Raw genomic sequence first — 21679 nt, 5'->3', positions numbered from 1 at the left:
GCCAGGGGAGGTTTCGACTGGATATTAGGAAAAATTTCTTCACCGAAAGGGTTATCAAGCATTGGAACAGGCTGCCCAGGGAAGTGGTTGAGTCACCATCCCTGGAGGTATTTAAAAGATGGGTAGACTTAGTGCTTAGAGATATGGTTTAGTGGTGGTTTTGGCAGTGTTAGGTTTATGGTTGGACTCGATGATCTTAAAGTTCCCTTCCAACCTAAACAATTCTATGATTCTAGGAGCTTGAACTGGGAGCAACAAACTGAACTTACTTAAACCTGTCACTTAATTTTTTTAGCGAAGTGGTTAAACTAGCTAGATGGTAGCCAGATGGGCTTGATTTGAGGCTGATGAGACAGCTTTTTGTTCTTCTGACACACAATATAGACTGTGAAACCCAGGAGTGGAGAAATCGTTTCTGAAGTTCATAAATCAGGATGACTTTTGGCCATGTACTACACTAACATCATCAGGCACTAGAGGAGTTTGTGCTGTCTTTTATCTTTCGTTTATGTGGCTTAATTATGGAAGGTTTTTAAAAATCAAAATGTGTATAACTGAAACGTACTATCGTGCAGCAATGGCAGGCTCAATTATAATGCATCTCTGGATGTTTTGGGGGCTTGTTCTGTTTTGGTGATTCTCTTTATACTTTGCAGGTGATGTTCGGAGGCTGGAAACCGTGTTAGAATCCATCCAGAAAAATATCCACTCCTCATCACACATCTTCAAACTTGCCCAGGATGCATTTAAAATAGCAACACTCATGGACAGCTTGCCAGACATCACTCTTCTGAAAGTTTCTCTGGAGTTGGGCCTTCAGGTATTTCCCTTGTTCATTATTACTACAGTGGAAAACAGGAATTTGACCCTGTGTTGGTGGCTACATCTCTTTAAGTCACTGAGGACCATACCCTCTTTGGGCTCTGTCTGGAATTTTTAGATTCTGTTTTCTGATGTAAAGCGCAGTTGACTAGTAAATGCAGAACAAGGGTCTGCACAGCCCCTTTGTGCCATTCAAGTGGAAGAGAGAGCTGGGAACAACTGGCTGTTCCTCTCTTCAGGAGTGAGAGAGGACCAATGCAGTGGGTTCAGGAGTATATATAGGGATGGCTAGAGAGCAAAATTATTCTGCTGGCCAGAAATGCACTTTTGCAGATATTTTGCATGGCCTTGAGGGGTTTCTTATCATTCCTCCCATCCTTCCCTTCCTTTCCCTGAAATGAGATTTGGTAGGTGCTTGTTGAATTACTAGAGAAATCCAAGGTCAACCATAATGACCTGTTTCTAAAGCAGACTGTTCTAACAGCAGCCCTCTCACTTCCTTCATCAAATCCTGCACTCCACAAGGTGTGGGATGGTCATCTGCATCGGACTCAGCTTGACATGTACAAGAACCTCAGATCAATTTTCAGGCTCTTAGGAGAAACTTTACAAGCTAAAAGGAATGATAGAATTATAGAATGGTTTGGGTTGGAAGGGACCTTAAAGATCATCTAATTCCAACCCCTCTGCCATGGGCAGGGACATCTTCCACTAGACCAGGTTGCTCAAAGCCCCATCCAACCTGGCCCTTAGGAGACAACTAAGTTTTTAGGTATCTGGAGTAATATTGCTTTACACTGATGAATCTTGGAGTTTACGCAGTTCATTTGAACAAAAATAAATCTCTTCATCCCTCTTCAGGGAGTTCTTACAAATAAAACAAACAAACGCCAAGATCAGAAAACCATTTATTACTTTGCTTCAGTAGCCAAAGCTCCAAAGACTTCTGGGGAAAGGATATTATCCCAGTTGCTTCTCATGCCAAAGAAAGGTACTATTTGTCTATTGTAGACTTTTAGAAGCTGAAGTTTTAATCAGAAACCTGAGATTGTGTGCCTTTCTTATTCCCAAGGTTGCTCTGGAAATCTGCTTTTTTTTTCCTTTTTTTTTTTTGTCTTGGTATGTTTCTGCCTTAAATGTTTGTTTACTTGAAAAAGATCCTTAGGATTGTCTCCTCAAGCATTCACCAAGTATCATTGCATTCACCAAGTATCATTCAGTGACTTCGGATATCACTGTGTTCATGGATACTTCTGTGTGGATGATGGTGCCATCAGAATGTCTTCGGCAAGATCTAGTGAAAGAAATCATGAACCTATACTGTCTCCTAAATCCACTGTTTGGAATAAACTGGTGTAGAACATGTCCACTGTCTGCCCCAAGCTTACTAAGGTGTTTTAAGAATCTTAAAGGTAGTTTGCTTTCCAGAAGGAAGATGCATAGCAGTTTTCTGGTAGTAACTCACAGCTGTATAGATTTCTACAGTAATGTTTTTCCTGTAAAAGCCTTACATTGTCAGCACTGTTTTCAGTGGCCTACAGATGCTTTCCCCTTTCCTGCCCCTTGACCTAATGGCAATTAGACTGTCTATATTCGCTATCTAGTAACTGACTACTTATGACATTTATGTGCCCTATAAAACCCTGTTTCTCCCCTCACACGGCAAACTGAACAGCAGTGTCCTGTTCAGGTATACTGTTCTGCCTCTCAGCTACAACAATGACAAGTTTGGCTGAGGAGATGATACCAACAATTTCCCAGCTCTGTCACTGGGATTTCTGTGACAGAACAGCCTCTTATATTGTTCCAGATCTGGGAGTAAGGTATGAATTCCTGGGTTCTTTCTCCCTGTTTCCAGTGGCAGCATGTATTATGTGACTCAGCAGAGGAAAGGCATTTAAACTAGCTGTGGAAAGTGTGGCCAAACGGGCATGGAGCATCTCAGGTGTATTCTGTCCTTCAGAACCTTACTGGCACAGATGCTGTAAGATCTGCAGGTACAGGAGGGGCTTCTATTCCTCCATTTGCCTGTTGTATGGTACATCAATACAAGTAAGTATTACCGCACACATGCAGACAGGTACCGCTGGCAGAACTGCTGAGCAGGTTAGTGCAGGTGATCATCAGTTGATGCGTATTTGGCAAGTGGTGTCCTTTCCCTGAATGCCTGTAAATAAATAAACCTTGTTCCAATGTGCATGACAAAAAGGTTTCACATTGGTGTGGGAGCTAATTGTTGGTTGACCATTTCTGCATCTCTTAAGGGTAGTGAGATCTTGTGCTCATAGAATCATAGAACGGTTATAGTTGGAAGAGACCTTAAAGATCATCGAGTTTCAACTCCCCTGCCATGGGCAGGGACACCTCCCACTAGACCAGGTTGCTCAAAGCCCCATCCAGCCTGGTCTTGAACACTTCCAGGGATGGGGCATCCACAACTTCCCTGGGCAACCTGTTCCAGTGCGTCACCACCCTCACAGTAAAGAATTTCTTCCTAATATCTAATCTAAATCTACCTTCTTCCAGTTTAAAACCATTACCCCTCATCTTATCACTACACTCCCTGATAAAGAGTCCCTCCCCATTTCTCCTGTAGGCCCCCTTCAGGTACTGGAAGGCTGCTATAAGGTCTCCCTGGAGCCTTCTCTTCTCCAGGCTGAACAACCCCCAACTTTCTCAGCCTGTCCTCATAGGAGAGGTGCTCCAGCCCTCTGATCATTTTCGTGGCCCTCCGCTGGACCCGTTCCAACAGGTCCATGTCCTTCCTGTGTTGAGGACTCCAGAGCTGGACACAGTACTCCAGGTGGGGTCTCACCAGAGCAGAATAGAGGGGCAGAATCACCTCCCGCAACCTGCTGGCCACACTTCTCTTGATGCAGCCCAGGATGCGGTTGGCTTTCTGGGCTGCCAGTGCACATTGCCGGCTCATGTTGAGCTTCTCATCCACAAGCAATCCCAAGTCCTTCTCCTCAGGGCTGCTCTCCAGCCATTCTCCGCCCAACCTGTATTTGTGCCTGGGATTGCCACGTCCCAGGTGCAGGACCCTGCACTTGGCCTGGTTGAACTTCATGCGGTTTGCATGGGCCCACCTCTCAAGCCTGTCCAGGTCCCTCTGGATGGCATCCATTCCCTCCAGCGTGTCGACCACGCCACACAGATTGGTGTCGTCGTCAAACTTGCTGAGGGTGCACTCTATCCCACTGTCCACGTCTCCGACAAAGATGTTGAACAGCACTGGTCCCAGTACCGACCCCTGAGGAACACCACTCATCACTGGCCGCCACTTGGACATTGAGCCGTTGACCGCAACCCTTTGAGTGCGGCCATTCAGCCAGTTCCTTATCCACCGAGTGGTCCATCCATCGAACCCATGACTTTCCAATTTTGAGACCAGGACGTCGTGCGGGACAGTGTCAAACGCTTTGCATAAGTCCAGGTAGATGACGTCTGTTGCTCTGCCCTTGTCCACCAAGTCTGTGGCAGTATCGTAAAAGGCCACCAAACTTGTCAGGCACAATTTGCCCTTGGTGAAGCCATGTTGGCTGTCTCCAATCACCTCCTTATTTTCCATGTGCCTTAGCAGAGATTCCAGGAGGATCTGCTCCATGATCTTGCCAGGCACAGAGGTGAGGCTGACTGGCCTGTAGTTCCCTGGGTCTTCTTTTTTTCCTGTTTTGAATATCTGGGTTATGTTCCCCTTTTTCCAGTCAGTGGGAACTTTGCCAGATTGCCACAATTTCTCAAATATGATGGAAAGCGGCTTAGCAACTTCGTCCACCAGCTCCCTCAGGACCTGTGGGTGGATTTCTTCAGGTCCCATGGACTTATGCACCTTCAGGTTCCTTAAGAGGTCTCGAACCTGATCTTCTCCTACAGTATTCATCTAGAATAAGAAATTCTCATTAAAAAAATAATCCATCAGGACAAAGTCAAGGTTATTCTCTGTGGAAGCGAGCTTGGCTTTCAGTTAAGCTATGTAATTCTTAGGGGCTTCTTGTCATTTTCAGACTTACTAACCTGTTGAGAATCTCTCTTCAATTGGTAGCACAGATCTTGGATGGATAGAATTTAGACAGATCTGGAACTCCCTTTCAGGAAGAGGTGGCTCAAGAATGTATTGAGCAGAAGTGAAATAGTTCCTTGGCTACGTGGGCTACAGTATAAATTAACTTCAGCTCCTCCTTGGTCAAGACATTAATATACGCTTTATTTGAAATCCTTGGGGTTTTTTTTTATCATCAGTGAAGGGCTCCTCTCTCAGTGCTCTCAGCTTGTCAGTTTAATCAAATCAAAAGAACCTAATTCCAGAATAGTTCAAGTCAAGAAACTATTCCAGGTCAAAAAACTAGATATAGTATTGGTTTTTGCTTTCAAGTTAGGACTGTCTACACTGGAGCTGCTATTATGCCCATTATGCACGCTGAAGGCTCTTGAGACTGATGATCCTTTTACAGACCACTACAGTGAAGTCATCAGAGAAGTCTTTGTTTGTTTGTTTTTGTTTAACCTCCTTCTCTCCCTCACCAGTATCAGAATTGAGTCCATAACACTGTATTTTCTCTTGGACTCAGTCTACTTGGAAGAAGCTGAAAATTCATCTTGGATACTGGAAGAGTGGATACTGGAAGATTAGCATTCAATCTGTGTGTGCATCAGTACAGGAAGTCACCTAGACTTTTTCTCTTTGATGGAGAGAATAGGATGGTGTTGTGGTTTCGTCCAGGTTGGCCAATGACAAGATGACAGATGCTCTCCCCCATCTCTCACTCCAAGGAGAGGAAGAAGAAAGATAAAGAAAGTTAAGAGTTTAGAAAAAAACTAAAGTACTTTAATGAAATTTATTAATAATAAAATAAAAAGAAAATAATGAAATAGATACTGTATATATAAATATATACAAAACCATATCAAGTTCCCAGGAAGATGTCACTAGCAGGCACTTGGGAAGTTCCAGACTGGTCTCAGCGACAAATGGGAACTGGATTCCAGAACTCACTGATGGCTATCAAAGGTAGACAAAGTGACAGAATCCTCCCCATTGAAGAGCAATCCACCTTACCCCTTTTGATCCCTTGGCTTTTATACTGAGCATGGCAGATGGGATGGAAAACCCTATTGGTCAGTTTGGGTCACCTGACCTGTCCACTCCTCCCCACAGGTGCTCCTCCTCCATGGGGTTAACAACCAAGTCAGCTGACCCTGGTTGCCGCAGCAAGTATAAGCAAGAGCCTCTCTCACTGAACAGAAAGTTGGCTCTGCTCCACCCCAAACCACGACAGACAGATAGTTGCGCTCCAAAGTGTGTTGACTTGGGGATGCCTGTTTTTCTTCCAGAAAGACTTCAAGCAAAGGCTGGTTCCATAATTTGTTAGCCATATTTTCATATTTAAAAATGCATTGGATTGCTCCTCACAGATCAATTTGCTTTGTCTCAAAATGCTGTTCTCCAATCTAGCACTTAAATTTACTGTTTTGTTGAAATGATAGCACGATGTCTGAGGCCAACAAAGTTGAAGTTACGCTGTAACTTTGGGTGATGTACAATCAGTCATCGAACTCCCAAGGTGTGAATGTTTGGAGGCCAGCATGGAATCACTGATGGTTGTTTATAACCAGACGTCTTAAAAGTTATCTGTGCATTTGTGCTCCTCAGCAGTCTTTCCATCTTCTTAATTATCCTATCTACAGCTTAGGACTAAAGGAGGTGGCAGGAATAACAAATATGACAGAGGGCTATGTGCCACTTTGAAGTCACCTTAGGATTGGGGGGGCGGTATTGAGAACCCTCTTAGAAATGCTGCTGACTCCAGGCTGCTTTGTGAGTGTATTTTATGAGTTAATACATAAAGATCATCACTGAAAGCTGATTGACCTTTTATGCTCTTTGTTTAATTACACTCATAGTGCATTATCATAGTATGTTCACTGATATTGTAAGGGGAAAACTTGCTTTCTTCATCTAGATGTCCATGCAATCTGTCCAGATGAAACAAGCTTTCCATGCAGTTATCATATGGTGTTTGTTTTACTGCATAAACATATTTGCCCGCATTTTGAGAAACAATATAGGCAATAACTGCAAGTGATATAAAATCTGGGCACTTCAATCAGAGCTTAAAGTCCTTTTCCTGTTATTCTGATGGTTTTAAAATGGAACTTCTTTGCAGGGACTCCTTGTTCAAAGAGAGAAATTGTCACTATGACTAACTAATAGAATCATAGAATTGTCTAGGTTGGAAGGGACCTTTCAGATCTAGTCCAACCAGCCTCAAATCAAGCCCATCTGGCTACCATCTAGCTAGTTTAACCACTTCGCTAAAAAAATTAAGTGACAGGTTTAAGTAAGTTCAGTTTGTTGCTCCCAGTTCAAGCTCCTAGAATCATAGAATTGTTTAGGTTGGAAGGGAACTTTAAGATCATCGAGTCCAACCATAAACCTAACACTGCCAAAACCACCACTAAACCATATCTCTAAGCACTAAGTCTACCCATCTTTTAAATACCTCCAGGGATGGTGACTCAACCACTTCCCTGGGCAGCCTGTTCCAATGCTTGATAACCCTTTCGGTGAAGAAATTTTTCCTAATATCCAGTCGAAACCTCCCCTGGCGCAACTTGAGGCCATTTCCTCTTGTCCCATTGCCTGTTACTTGGGAGAAGAGACCAACACCCACCTTGCTACACCCTCCTTGCAGGTAGTTGTAGAGAGCGATAAGGTCTCCCCTCAGCCTCCTTTTCTCTAGGCTAAATAACCCTGGTTCCCCCAGCCACTCCTCATAAGACTTGTTCTCCAGACCCCTCACCAGCTTCGTTGCCCTTCTCTGGACACGCTCCAGAATCTCAATGTCCCTCCTGTACTGAGGGGCCCAAAACGGAACAGTATTTGACGGGCAGTCTCACCAGTGCCGAGTACAGCGGGACAATCACTTCCCTAGTCCTGCTGGCCACACTATTTCTGATACAGGCCAGGATGCTGTTGGCCTTCTTGGCCACCTGAACACACTGCTGGCTCATGTTCAGCTGGCTGTCAACCAACAACCCCAGGTCCTTTTCTGCCAGGTAGCTTTCCAGCCACTCTTCCCCAAGCCTGTAGCGCTGCATGGGGTTGTTGTGACCCAAGTGCAGGACCTTGGCCTTACTGAACCTCATACCATTGGCCTCGGCCCATCGATCCAGCCTGTCCAGATCCCTCTGCGAAGCCTTTCTACCCTCAAGCAGGTCGACACTCCCACCTAACTTAATGTCATCTGCAAACTTAATGAGGATGCACTCAGTCCCCTCAACCAGATCATTGGTAAAGATATTAAAGAGAACTGGCCCCAATACCGAGCCCTGGGGAACACCACTTTTGACCAGCTGCCAACTGCATTTACCACTCCATTCACCACCACTCTTTGGGCGCGGCCCTCCAGCCAGTTTCTTACCCAGCAGCGAGTACTCCTGTCCAAGCCATAAACAGCCAGTTTCTCCAGGAGAATGCTGTGGGAAACGGTGTCAAAGGCTTTACTAAAGTCCAGGCAAGCAACATCCACAGCCTTCCCCTCATCCACTAAGCGGGTCACTGTCATAGAAGGAGATCAGGTTAATCAAGCAGGACCTGCCTTTCATAGACCCATGCTGACTGGGCCCAATCACCTGGTTGTCCCGTACGTGCCACGTGATGGCACTCAGGATGATCTGCTCCATAACCTTCCCAGGCACTGAGGTCAGGCTGACAGGCCTGTAGTTCCCTGGATCCTCCTTCCGGCCCTTCTTGTGGATGGGTGTCACATTTGCTAGATGCCAGTCAACTGGGACCTCCCCAGTTAGCCATGACTGCTGATATATGATGGGAAGTGGCTTGGTGAGCACTTCCACCAGCTCCCTCAGTACCCTTGGGTGGATCCCTTCCAGCCCCATAGACTTGTGTGTGTCTAAGCAGGTTGCTAACCATTTCCCCTTGGATTATGGGGGCTTCATTCTGCTCCCCGTCCCTGTCTTTCAGCTCAGGGGGCTGGGTACCCAGAGAACAACTGGTTCTAATACTAAAGGCTGAGGCATTAAGTACCTCAGCCTTTTCCTCATCCTTTGTCACTGTGTTTCCCCCCGCATCCAGCAGAGGACGGAGATTCTCCTTAGCCCTCCTTTTGTTATTCATGTATTTATAGAAAAAATTTTATTGTCTTGTACGTCAATAGCCAGATTAAATACTAGTCAGGCTTTGGCCCTTCTCATTTTCTCCCTTCATAACCTCACGACCTCTTTGTAGTCCTCCCGAGTTGTCTGCCCCTTCTTCCAAAGGCCATAAACTCTCCTTTTTCCCCCTGAATTCCAACCAAAGCTCTCTGTTCAGTCAGGCCAGTCTTTTCCCCTGCCAGCTCATCTTTTGGCACATGGGGATGGCCTGCTCCCACACTGTTAGCATTTCCTTCTTGAAGAATGTCCAGCCTTCCTGGACTGCCTCCCAAGGGACTCTGTCAAACAGGCCCCTAAACAGGCCAAAGTCTGCCCCCTGGAACTCCAAGGTAGCAGTTCTGCTAACCACATTCCTTACTTCTCTAAGAATCAAAAACACTATTATTTCATGATCACTGTGCCCAAGACAGCCTCCAGCCATCACATCACCCACAAGTCCCTCTCTGTTCACAAACAACAGGTCCAGCGGGGCGCCTTCCCTAGTTGGCTCACTCACCAGCTGTGTCAGGAAGTTATCTTCCACACACTCCAGGAACCTCCTAGACTGTTTCCTCTCTGCTGTGTTGTATTTCCAGCAGACATATCATAGAATCGTTAGAGTTGGAAGGGACCTTAAAGATCATCGAGTTCCAACCCCCCTGCCGTGGGCAGGGACACCTCCACTAGAGCAGGTTGCTCAAAGCCCCATCCAGCCTGGCCTTGAACACTTCCAGGGATGGGGCATCCACAGCTTCTCTGGGCAACCTGTTCCAGTGCCTCACCACCCTCACAGTAAAGAATTTCTTCCTAATATCTAATCTAAATCTCCCCTCTTCCAATTTAAAACCGTTACCCCTTGTCCTGTCACTACGCTTCCTGACAAAGAGTCCCTCTCCAGCTCTCCTGTAGGCTCCCTTCAGATATTGGAAGGCTGCTATGAGGTCTCCCCGGAGCCTTCTCTTCTCCAGGCTGAACAACCCCAACTTTCTCAGCCTGTCCTCATAGGAGAGGTGCTCCAGCCCTCTGATCATTTTCGTGGCCCTCCGCTGGACCCGTTCCAACAGGTCCATGTCCTTCCTGTGTTGAGGACTCCAGAGCTGGACACAGTACTCCAGGTGGGGTCTCACCAGAGCAGAATAGAGGGGCAGAATCACCTCCCGCAACCTGCTGGCCACACTTCTCTTGATGCAGCCCAGGATGCGGTTGGCTTTCTGGGCTGCCAGTGCACATTGCCGGCTCATGTTGAGCTTCTCATCCACAAGCAATCCCAAGTCCTTCTCCTCAGGGCTGCTCTCCAGCCATTCTCCGCCCAACCTGTATTTGTGCCTGGGATTGCCACGTCCCAGGTGCAGGACCCTGCACTTGGCCTGGTTGAACTTCATGCGGTTTGCATGGGCCCACCTCTCAAGCCTGTCCAGGTCCCTCTGGATGGCATCCATTCCCTCCAGCGTGTCGACCACGCCACACAGATTGGTGTCGTCGTCAAACTTGCTGAGGGTGCACTCTATCCCACTGTCCACGTCTCCGACAAAGATGTTGAACAGCACTGGTCCCAGTACCGACCCCTGAGGAACACCACTCATCACTGGCCGCCACTTGGACATTGAGCCGTTGACCGCAACCCTTTGAGTGCGGCCATTCAGCCAGTTCCTTATCCACCGAGTGGTCCATCCATCGAACCCATGACTTTCCAATTTTGAGACCAGGACGTCGTGCGGGACAGTGTCAAACGCTTTGCATAAGTCCAGGTAGATGACGTCTGTTGCTCTGCCCTTGTCCACCAAGTCTGTGGCAGTATCGTAAAAGGCCACCAAACTTGTCAGGCACAATTTGCCCTTGGTGAAGCCATGTTGGCTGTCTCCAATCACCTCCTTATTTTCCATGTGCAGAGATTCCAGGAGGATCTGCTCCATGATCTTGCCAGGCACAGAGGTGAGGCTGACTGGCCTGTAGTTCCCTGGGTCTTCCTTTTTTGAATATCTGGGTTATGTTCCCCCTTTTCCAGTCAGTGGGAACTTTGCCAGATTGCCACAATTTCTCAAATATGATGGAAAGCGGCTTAGCAACTTCGTCCACCAGCTCCCTCAGGACCCGTGGGTGGATTTCTTCAGGTCCCATGGACTTATGCACCTTCAGGTTCCTTAAGAGGTCTCGAACCTGATCTTCTCCTACTGTGGGCAGTTCTTCATTTGCAGAGCCCTTGTTTTTGCCTTCTGTGACTTGGGCAGTGTGGTTAGAGCCCTTGCTGGTGAAGACTGAGGCAAAAAAGTTGTTCAGTAGCTCAGCCTTATCCATATCCTGGGAGGCCAGGTCTCCCGTTTCCTTCCAGAGAGGGCCCACAACTTCCCTAGTCTTGCCTTTATCCCTTACATATCTGTAGAAGTTATTCTTATTGTTTTTGATGTCCCTGGCTAGATTTAGTTCTGCCTGGGCTTTCGCTTGCCTGATCTGGTTCCTGGCCACTCGGACAGTTTCTTTATATTCTGCCCATTCTACCCGTCCCTGCTTCCACCCTCTATAGGCCTCCTTTTTGGTCCTGAGCTTGTCCAGCAGTTCCTTGTTCATCCACGCAGGCCTGCTGGCTATTTTGCCTGACGACTACTTTTTTGGGATGCACCTCTCTTGAGATTGGAGGAGGCTATCCTTGAATGCCAACCAGCTTTCTTGGGCCCCTCTCCCCTCCAGTTCTTTCTCCCATGCTACCCTGCCAATCAGATCTCTCAGGAGTCCAAAGTCTGCTCTTCTGAAGTTCAGGGTAGCGAGCTTGCTGCACACCCTCCTCGCTGCCCTATGAATCTTGAATTCTACCATTTTGTGCTCGCTGCAGCCAATGCTACCCTTGAACTTGACATTCCCCACCAGCCCCTCCTTGTTGGTAAGGACAAGGTCCAGCACGGCCCCTTTCCTCATTGGCTCCTCGATCATTTGAAGAAGAAAGTTATCATTAACGCATTCCAAGAACTTCCTGGATTTCATGTGCCCTGCTGTGTTGTCCTTCCAACAGATATCAGGGTGGTTGAAGTCCCCCATGAGGACCAGGGTGTGCAAGCGTGATGCTGCTCCTATCTGGTCTATAAAGGGCCTCATCCTCCCTGTCACTCTGATGAGGTGGTCTGTAGCGGACCCCTACTGTAACATCACCTGCCCCTGTTCTCCCTTTAATCCTGACCCATAAGCTCTCCATTGGGTCTTCATCCATCCCCAGGTGGAGCTCCACACACTCCAGCTGGTCATTGACATAGAGGGCAACACCCCCGCCCCATCTGCCCAGCCTGTCCTTCCTGAAGAGTCTGTAACCCTCCATTCCAACACTCCAGTCATAAGAGCCATCCCACCACATCTCGGTAATGCCAATAAGATCGTAGCCCTGGAGGCGTGCGTACGTCTCTAACTCCTCTTGCTTGTTCCCCATGCTGCGTGCATTTGTGTAAAGGCACTTCAGCTGGGCGCCCAATGGGGCTGACTTACTGGCTGGAGTGGGTGCATTTCCTTCGTGTTGCTCTTCAGGTGGCCTTCCTTTGTGGTGCTTTATCTGTGTTTCCCGGATTCCTTTTGCCTCAGGAGCCTCGAGGACAGGCCTGATGTTATCACCCCCCTCCCCCTTCACATCTAGTTTAAAGACCTGTCAATCAACCCTGCAATCTCTTGGGCCAGAATATTCTTCCCCCTTTGAGAGAGGCATCTTCCATTTCCTGTCAACGAGCCCGGTGCCATATAGGCCAACCCACTATCAAAGTACCCGAAGTTATGGTGGCGACACCAGCCATGGAGCCATGTATTGACTGATTTGATCCGTCTGCTCCTCCCAGCATCATTGCCTGCCACTGGAGGCAGTGATGAAAAAATCACCTGCACCCCGGATTCCTTTACTAAGCCTCCCAACTCCCTGAAGTCTCTCTTTATAGCTCTTGAGCTTCGAGTCGCTGTCTCCTCTGCACCTACATGGAATATCAGTAGTGGATAATAATCTGAGGACCGTACTAAACCAGGAAGTTTCCTGGTGACGTCCTTCACCCGGACTCCAGGAAGAGAGCAGACTTCCCTCTGAGGAGGGTCCACCCAGCATATTGGGCTCTCTGTCCCCCTCAGAAAGGAGTCCCCAACAAGTGGTTCCACCTACAAGCTGCTGGGTTCCGGCAGGGACCAGTCGCTTTTACCGGCTTCAAAAGCCCTCAAAAAGAGCTCCTTGCCGGTCCTTTTAAGGTTTTTTTGCCACGATCCCTTCCCGCAGTGCCGCTTACCTCCACTGTGGCTGATCTCCTCGGCAATATCATCTGGCAAGTTGTAAGTCCCCCATGAGAACAAGGGCTACTGATCTTGAGACTTCCCCCAGCTGCTTATAGAATATTTCATCTGCCTCTTCATCCTGGTTGGGTGGTCTATAACAGACTCCCACCGTGAGATCTGCCTTGTTGACCTTCACCCTGATTCTTACCCATAAACACTCAACCCTATCATCACCATCATTAAGCTCTAGACAATCAACACACTCCCTAACATACAGAGCTACCCCACCACCTCTCCTTCTTTGCCTGTCCCTTCTGAACAGCCTGTAGCCATCAATAGCCACACTCCAGTCATAGGATTCGTCCCACCAGGTTTCAGTAATGGCCACTATGTCATAGCTTTCCAGCAGCACGGTGGCTTCCAACTCCTCCTGTTTGTTGCCCAAGCTGCATGCATTGATGTAGAGGCACTTCAGCTGGGCTGTTGGCCGTGTCACCTTCTTAGAGGAACACCCCTTAATTCCTTTAAATGTATTTCCCTGTTCACTCCAGAAGCCCCTGGCTCATCTCTGTAAGACTTCAAGTGTGCTCCAGTATAGCCAGCACGTCTCAGAGCTCTGTGGGCCCTTGCTAGCACCCCGTCCCTCTAACCATTGCCTGTCATCCCACAGCTTGTCATGGGCAAGCCTGATATTATCCCCCTCCCCCTTTAAGCCTAGTTTAAAGCTCTGTCAATGAGCCCCACTAGCTTGTGAGCAAAGAACCAACATTTTCTTTTCTGGAGCCAGGCTGAATGGAGAGAGTCAGACTCTCTGTCAGACTGCGATTTGGATTCCTAAACACAAGTTTTATAATCTGTTTATTCCATGCAATATTAAAAGCATACATTTAGTTGAGTACATAACTGAGAGCAATGTACCTTTGGCCGCTGTTAGCATGGTCGATGCCAGCTCACACTGCTGGGATTCAATGTGACTTAGGGTGAACCAGCGGGGATACCGGTTTGGAACAACTGATGCAATGTGGTGCGGCCGGGACATGTCTCCTAAAGGAGCTGTAGATTCCAATACCAGCAACCTGAAATAAAGAAGAAATCCTCTTTCATTAAATCACTATATTAGGTTACTCATAAGCAAAACTAAACCTGCAAGAACACTTGACCTTGTTACCGAAATGTGCAGTTTTGTGTATAAAGATATTGGAAAACCACTTCTCAGGAAATCTTAAAAGTCCATTTGCCAAACTTGCCTACATCAGTGGCCATCTGCAGGAATCCACAGGACAATTAAGTCATCCATTAGCCAAGGAAGCAGAGATTTTCTGCATCATCCACAGAGTTGAAGCTTTTTTTCCCCTGCCGTATTTCAGTCTGTATTGGGTCACCTTTGGTGACCTATTGGTCTCCTTTGCCCTTCAGGACTGCCTCCCAAGGGACTCTGTCACCCAGGCTCCTGAAAAGACCAAAGTCCGCCCTCTGGAAGTCCATAGTGGCAGTTCTGCTGACCTCCCTCCTTGCTTCTACTACCTGAAAGGAAACTGTAGAGAGGCGGGGGTTGGCCTCTTCTCCCAAGGGAATAACGACAGGACCAGAGGAAATGGTATGAAGCTGCGGCAGGGGAGGTTTAGATTAGATATTAGGAAGAATTACTTTACTGAAAGAGTGGTCAAGCACTGGAACAGCCTGCCCAGGGAGGTGGTGGAGTCACCATCCCTGGAGGTATTTAAGAAATGTGTAGACATGGCTCTTCAGGGCATGCTCTAGTGCCCGGGATTGTTGGTTTGTGGTGGGGTGTTGTGTGTGAGGTTGTGGGTGTGGGGTTTAGTTGGTGGGTGCTTTTTTTTTTTTGTTTGTTTGTTTGTTTTTTTAATGTGGTTGGACTCGATGATCTCAAAGGTCCCTTCCAACCACTAAGATTCTGTGATTCTGTGATTCTCCGAGAATCAAAAACTCTGTCATTTCACCATCACTGTGCCCAGGATGGCCTGCAACTGTCACACCCCCCAGAAGTCCTCTGTTTACAAAGAGCAGGTCCAGAAGGAGTTGGCTCCCTCACCAGCTGTATCGGGAAGTTATCCCCAACACACTCCAGGAACCTCCTAGACTGTTCTCTCAGCTGTATTATTTTCCCAGCTGATATCTGGTAGGTTGAAGTCTCCCATGAGGGCAAGGGCTAGTGATTTTGAGATTTCTCCCAGCTGCTTGTAGAATATTTCATCTACCTCTACATCCTGGTTGGGGGGTCTATAACAGACTCCCACCATGATATCTGCCTTGTTGACCCTCCCCCTGATTCTTACCCATAAAGACTCAACCCTGTTGTCCCCATCATTAAGTTCTTGACATTCATAACACTCCCTAACATACAATGCCACCCCACCTCCTTTCCTTCCTTGCCTGTCCCTTCTGAAGAGTTTGTAGCCATCTAATGTAGCACTCCAGTCATGCGAGTCATCCCACCACATTTCCATGATGGTGACCACATCATAGTTTTCCTCCTGCACAATGGCTTCCAGCTCCTCCTGTTTGTTGCCCATGCTGCGTGCATTAGTGTAAAAGCACTTCAGCTGGGCTGCTGGTCCTGCCACCTTTTTGCTGGAAGAAGCCTTAACTTCTACCTGACCATTCCCAGGTGCATCCATAGTTTCTAGTCCATCAATGACCCTCGCATCTCTGCTGTTGGTTATCCCCTTCTCCCTTCAAATCTATTTTAAAGCCCTTTTGATGAGCCCTGCCAACTCCTGTACAAAGATCCTTTTCCCCCTTTGAGACAGGTGTACCCCATCTTTCTCCAGCAGACCTGGTGTCATGTAAACCATCCCATGAACAAAAAGACCAAAGTCCTGCCTCTGACACCAGTCCCGGAGCCAGGTATTGATCTGCTGGCTCTTCTTGTTACTTTCCTTGTCCTTCCCTGTGACTGGAATGACAGAGGAGAACACTACTTGCGCTCCTGACCCCTTCACCAGTCAGCCCTTGTCAGGTATTCCCTAAACTCTAGAAACATGTATTCTGACATATCAAAAATATTTCACAGGCATATTTAGTATTTATGGACGCCACTTAGCAAGTGTCGTGGTTTGGGCCAGACTGGCCAATGACAAGACAACAGATACTCTTCTTGACCTCTCGCTCTGAGGAGAGAAGAGAGAGAGAAAGAGATTTATGAGTTTAGAAGAAACTAAACTACTTTAATGAAATATTAATAATAAAATTCTCAAGAGAAACTTCCAAGGCCCGGAAGTCTCTCTTGATCATCCTTGGGTTTCTTGTTAACAGATCATCTCTGCCTGTCTGAAAAATTAGTAGCAGGTAGTATTCTGAAGGGTTTACCAGGGAGGGAAGCTTTCTCTTTATATCATTAACCCGGGCCCCAGGGAGGCAGCAGACTTCCCTGAGAAGTGGGTGTGGTCACATATCGGGCCTTCTACTCCTTCAGGATGGAGTCACCTACAACAATAACCCATCTTGTTTTCTTTACTGAAGATGTTTTCATGGGGGGTGTAGTTTGACTTAACCATGGCAATATCTCTGTGGACATTGAAGCACCTTCCTTGTCATGATTGGGTTCCCCTTGCAGAGCCTCATACTTTTTTTTTAAATGGTACCTGGGAAGGCATGGGAGTTACTGGGGAGACAGGCCTGCTTCACCAGGCAGGAATATGTTCCCATAGCCCCCTATCCTCTAAGTTACCTTGTCTGGCCAGACAGAGAGAGGACAGGGAATCCTCTGTATCATGTGACCTTTCTGCCTGTTGGGGCCTGGTTCAGGGGAGGTAGGCTGTGACTCCAGCAGTCTATCTCCCTCACACTCCCTGATAGTTCTCAATCTACTCACCTCCTCCCAGAGCTCTATCACTAGGTGGAGGAGTTCTTCTGTCTGAACACACCTCCCACAAGTGTGCTCACTGCTGCCATCTGATACTGGCATAAGGGTAGGGCACACCCTGCAGCCTGACACGTGGGTAGCAGCATGCTCCCATAAGAGCTCCATCTGTAAAGCTGCTTCAGTCCTGCTAGGTACAGAGCTCAGGGAGGCTAAGGCTTTCTGCCGGGTGGTTACCATGGCTCTCTGGTCAAGCTGGTACAGCCATTCCGCGTAAACTGCCGCGTACCGCTCTGTTTACCCCCACTGTTTGTAGTGCTCCTAGTCGCTGTGCTCCCTAGGGCCGCCTTTCGTGAGAGTTCGGGGGGGGGCGCCGTTACTGCTGGTCCCGCCCCTGTCTCGTCAGCAACCCTCATGCGAGCTGCCGGCTCGCGCGGATTGCCTGCGCTCTCCCGGGAGTTTTCCAGCTCTGGAAAGCTCAGGAAAATCCCCTTTTTTTACTGTGAACCCCCGCTCCCTTGCAGACGTACCTGCACTGGAGCTGTCCCTCAGTGAGTGATAACATCTGGTTATATCTGGAAGTGTGTGTGTGTGTATATATATATATCTTTGCAGCATAAGCAGCCAGTCAAATCACAGTTCACTAACTCCTGCCTGTATTGTTGAAGTCAATGAAAAAAAAGCAGATGGGGGAAAAATTGGATGGGTTAGTTTACCCAACAAGTGTTGACACATTTCCCCTTTAAAGACTAACATATATAGAGGGAGGAGACACAATATAATTTAATTTGAATAATTGGTGGGGCTTTTTTGTGGTTTGTTTTTTTTTTTCTTCTTCTCCCCGAATAAAACAGTTTCTCCTCTGGCCTTGAATGACCTGCAGTTAGTTGGAATTATTTTCTGTATGCTCTTCTGAGATAGCTAAGCAGTATTTGTCAAGTCTTTTGACATACCAGCTAAAAAGAGGTAACAATGGAAAGGGCAAGAGGCTGCCATTTTGAACCTCATTGTATTTGAGTAACTTAAATCCCTAATTGTTGGTATATTGTCTTGGTTTTGCAATAGGATTAATCTGTATTTTGTTTGTGTTGTTTTAATAGGTGATGCGGATGACACTGTCAACACTGAATTGGCGACGGCGGGAAATGGTGAGGTGGTTGGTAACATGTGCAACAGAAATAGGTATGTTCTGAGATGCTTCTCAAGGGTTCCTGCCTTTTTGTCAGCTAATCTTAGAGGGCTTGATCTTGTTGGTCAACACCGCTTTCTGTTCATCTACAAAATTCCTTTGGTTAGAAGACATAAATTATGGCAGCGATGAGTGGTTTTTTTGAGCATGTGATAGAATAGACACAGGCCAAGTGAGACAACAGTTGAGTAACGCAGTGACTTTTTTCCCCTGCAAGGTAGGGACGTGCATAACCTCATGGGAAATACTCCAGATTTCCCCTTGTCCCCTCCATGTTGGGTTTGGGTTTGAGGCTGCAGTAGAGAAAAGGCTCGTGGTTATGGGCTATTACACTATGCTACAACATTGCTTGCTCTGAAAGGTGAGGCTCCAAAAGACTGGTGAGAGTGCTATTTGGTCAGCTGTGGGGAAGAGGAACCAAAAAACAGGTGAATGAAATGTTGAGGTTGCCTTCTGCTGTGGCAGACAAGATCTCATGAAGGTATTCTAATTGCTTGTTTGTTTTCTTGGTTTTTTTGTTTGTTTTCTTGGTTTTTTTTGTTTGTTTGGTTGGTTTTTTAAGCTCCTGGCTAAATCCAAGCTTAGAGCGTAATGCATCTTTGTTATGTGGCTATGGCATTGTGCAGGCCTCTCCTCTGCACTGGAAAGCAAACCAAACGCTAATGCACCTATCCTTAACCACATAAGGTGAAAATAAGGTGGGAGCAGAACTAGCCTCATACTTAGAGGATAGTAGGGGGAGAATAGTGCACTCAGCAGGACATAATGTTCATTTCTGGGCTTTGCCATAAATTTCTTGTGTGTCTTGATGAGGTGTCCCTTAGTTTCTGTATTCCAGTTTACCATCTGCAAGATGAGGATACAAAAGGTATTTTTGGAATGTATGCTTCCCTGCTGTGTTTACTCCTTTTTCATACATCTGAGTTGGATTGTATCACATAGATGCTTCTTGAGTTTCAGAACTTCAAAGGATTGCTGCTGCTTATTCTCTGGATTAGTTTATTCTTTGCTTTATGCTTAAATGGGAAATTAATGTTGTCAGTAGCATGGGAAAATACAGCTTACATTTGTATGCCCTCAGCCAGAAAATGGTTTGTGTCTGCAAATTTTCATGCAATGCTCGTTTTATTGCTTTTATATCTTTGCTAAGGTAATTATTACTGAGGCTCTCTTGCAGATATTAGTACCTCAGTATTATTTTGTGCAGTTACATATTGGCAAATAAAGTGCTGGTTTTAATACTGCTTTAAATTAGTTTACATATTCTAGTAGAAGCATCCGATAAAGAACCTATGATGTCACACAAAGTACTCTTGAGAGTTAATCAAGTTGATAAAACAAGGAATCTGTTTATTTAAATGAAGATCTGGTATTTTCTGACTGCTGAATTTTTGCACACAAGTGAAGGTGTTCACAGGAAACATCAGAGCCCTACAGAGAAAAGGACCTCTGGGTGTGTTTTAGGTGGGCTCATAGATGTGTGTAAACTGCCTCTAGCAGTAATAAGACACTCTAGTTGCATATAAGATTCAATTTATGGAACCCATTAGTCACTGTTTCCCCCTTCTTCCCCACCACCACACACATGTGCCAGGAATAAAGTGATACTAAGGAAAATATCTATTTCAGATGATATCCAGTAGTGCTTATTGCTCAGAGTATTTCCGTAATAAGGATCTTGATGTTCAGATGCATATGAATTTGATAAAAGATGTATCTGAAAAGCCTGTTGGGAGGGGATGGGGTTTAGGATTTTTTAAAAAAAAATTTTTAAGGTGTGCTTAGTATTAAATGCCATGGTATTCTATTAAATGAGACATTTAGCATGCTTTCATATTCTTTTGTGCACGCACCGTACCTTGAGATGTACATTGAGAAAAGAAGTTAAAATTGCCTTTTAAGTGTTCAGTGTAAGGGCTGCTTTTGAGTGATGTGATGAGACCAAATGACCCAGAACTTGTTATCCAAATTGTCTTAGATAACAAGTAAAGCAGCTCAGTTGTCACACCAGGAGATTAAAGCTTATCTTGCAGGCTTTTTTGTTATTATCTGCATTTCGGTGATTGCTACAGAGTTTGCACAGTAGCCTTTTTTAATGTCCTTTTTCAGTCATGTTATCTGGTTTAGCCCTTCTTGCTGAAGCACATCTCTTTGGATGTACTGGCAACCTCTTAGACTTTGAAAATGTAATCTTTTGCTGAACATCTGTATCTGCTAGGTTTTATCAGTTGTGGCTAATCCTTTCTTCCTCTCCCCAGGTGTTTATGCACTGGATAGTATCATGCAAAACTGGTTTACGCTTTTCACTCCAACAGAAGCCACTAGTATTGTTGCTACAACAGTGATGTCCAACAGTACCATTGTCCGTCTGCATCTGGACTGCCATCAGCAGGAAAAGCTGGCCAGCAGTGCTAGGACGCTTGCTCTACAGTGTGCCATGAAGGATCCTCAAAACTGTGCCCTCTCTGCACTGACCTTATGTGAAAAGGATCACATAGCTTTTGAGACCGCTTACCAAATTGTTCTAGATGCTGCTACAACTGGCATGAGCTACTCACAGCTTTTTACTATAGCACGATACATGGAGCACCGTGGTTACCCCATGCGGGCTTACAAGCTGGCCACTTTGGCCATGACGCATCTCAACCTGAGTTACAATCAGGATACACACCCTGCCATTAATGATGTTCTGTGGGCATGTGCACTCAGCCACTCCCTTGGGAAAAATGAGCTAGCAGCTATAATACCTCTGGTGGTCAAAAGTGTCAAATGTGCAACAGTACTGTCAGATATTTTGCGTAGGTGTACTTTGACCACTCCTGGCATGGTAGGACTTCATGGAAGGAGGAACTCTGGTAAGCTCATGTCACTGGACAAAGCCCCTTTAAGACAACTCTTGGATGCCACAATTGGAGCCTACATTAATACAACTCATTCACGTCTCACTCACATCAGCCCACGACACTATAGTGAGTTTATAGAGTTCCTCAGCAAGGCCCGAGAGACCTTCTTAATGGCTCATGATGGACACATCCAGTTTACACAGTTTATTGACAACCTAAAACAAATCTACAAAGGCAAAAAGAAACTGATGATGTTGGTTCGTGAGCGATTTGGTTGATGAAAATGCGTGAAGGAGGGGAGGTGGTTTGTTTTTACTTGAGCCTGCCTTTGTATCCTTTTGAACTTAGAAGAAACAGAGCCACACCGGTATTATATGTGTATAGGTATATTGAGTTTGCAAACTAAACTGTCATGTTGTGAAAGTTTGTGTGTTTAATTTTTTTTTTCCTTTTTTCTGTTTTGTGTGAGAGAGGTTAAAAAAGGTTTGGTTTACACTGAGTATATGTTGTCAAGTGGCAAAAGCCCACATCGCTCTCCTGTTCTTTCTATATATGTTCACAGCCTCAAAAACAAATATATATTGCAATGGCTTTAAAAACCAAACAAAACACCTCCATCCT

At 46.2% G+C, this 21679-nt stretch overlaps 1 protein-coding gene across 3 annotated transcripts in view; it reads left to right on the top strand.

Annotated features, from left to right (window-relative positions):
• The window catches only part of LOC141476612 (zinc finger SWIM domain-containing protein 6-like), a 179020-nt gene extending 157684 nt beyond the window's left edge, over positions 1-21336 (top strand). For all 3 annotated transcript variants that reach the window (XM_074165376.1, XM_074165378.1, XM_074165377.1), the window contains 3 exons: positions 657-820; positions 18127-18208; positions 20474-21336. In XM_074165376.1, the coding sequence (XP_074021477.1) occupies positions 657-820; positions 18127-18208; positions 20474-21336 (1109 nt within the window). The remainder of the gene's footprint in view (positions 1-656; positions 821-18126; positions 18209-20473) is intronic.
• The last annotated feature ends 343 nt before the right edge of the window (positions 21337-21679 follow it).

This window comes from Numenius arquata, chromosome W (genome assembly GCF_964106895.1).
Source record: "Numenius arquata chromosome W, bNumArq3.hap1.1, whole genome shotgun sequence".
Lineage (NCBI taxonomy): Eukaryota > Metazoa > Chordata > Aves > Charadriiformes > Scolopacidae > Numenius > Numenius arquata.
The sequence above is the reverse complement of the archived record's forward strand: the minus strand, read 5'-3'. Positions and strand labels throughout refer to the sequence as shown.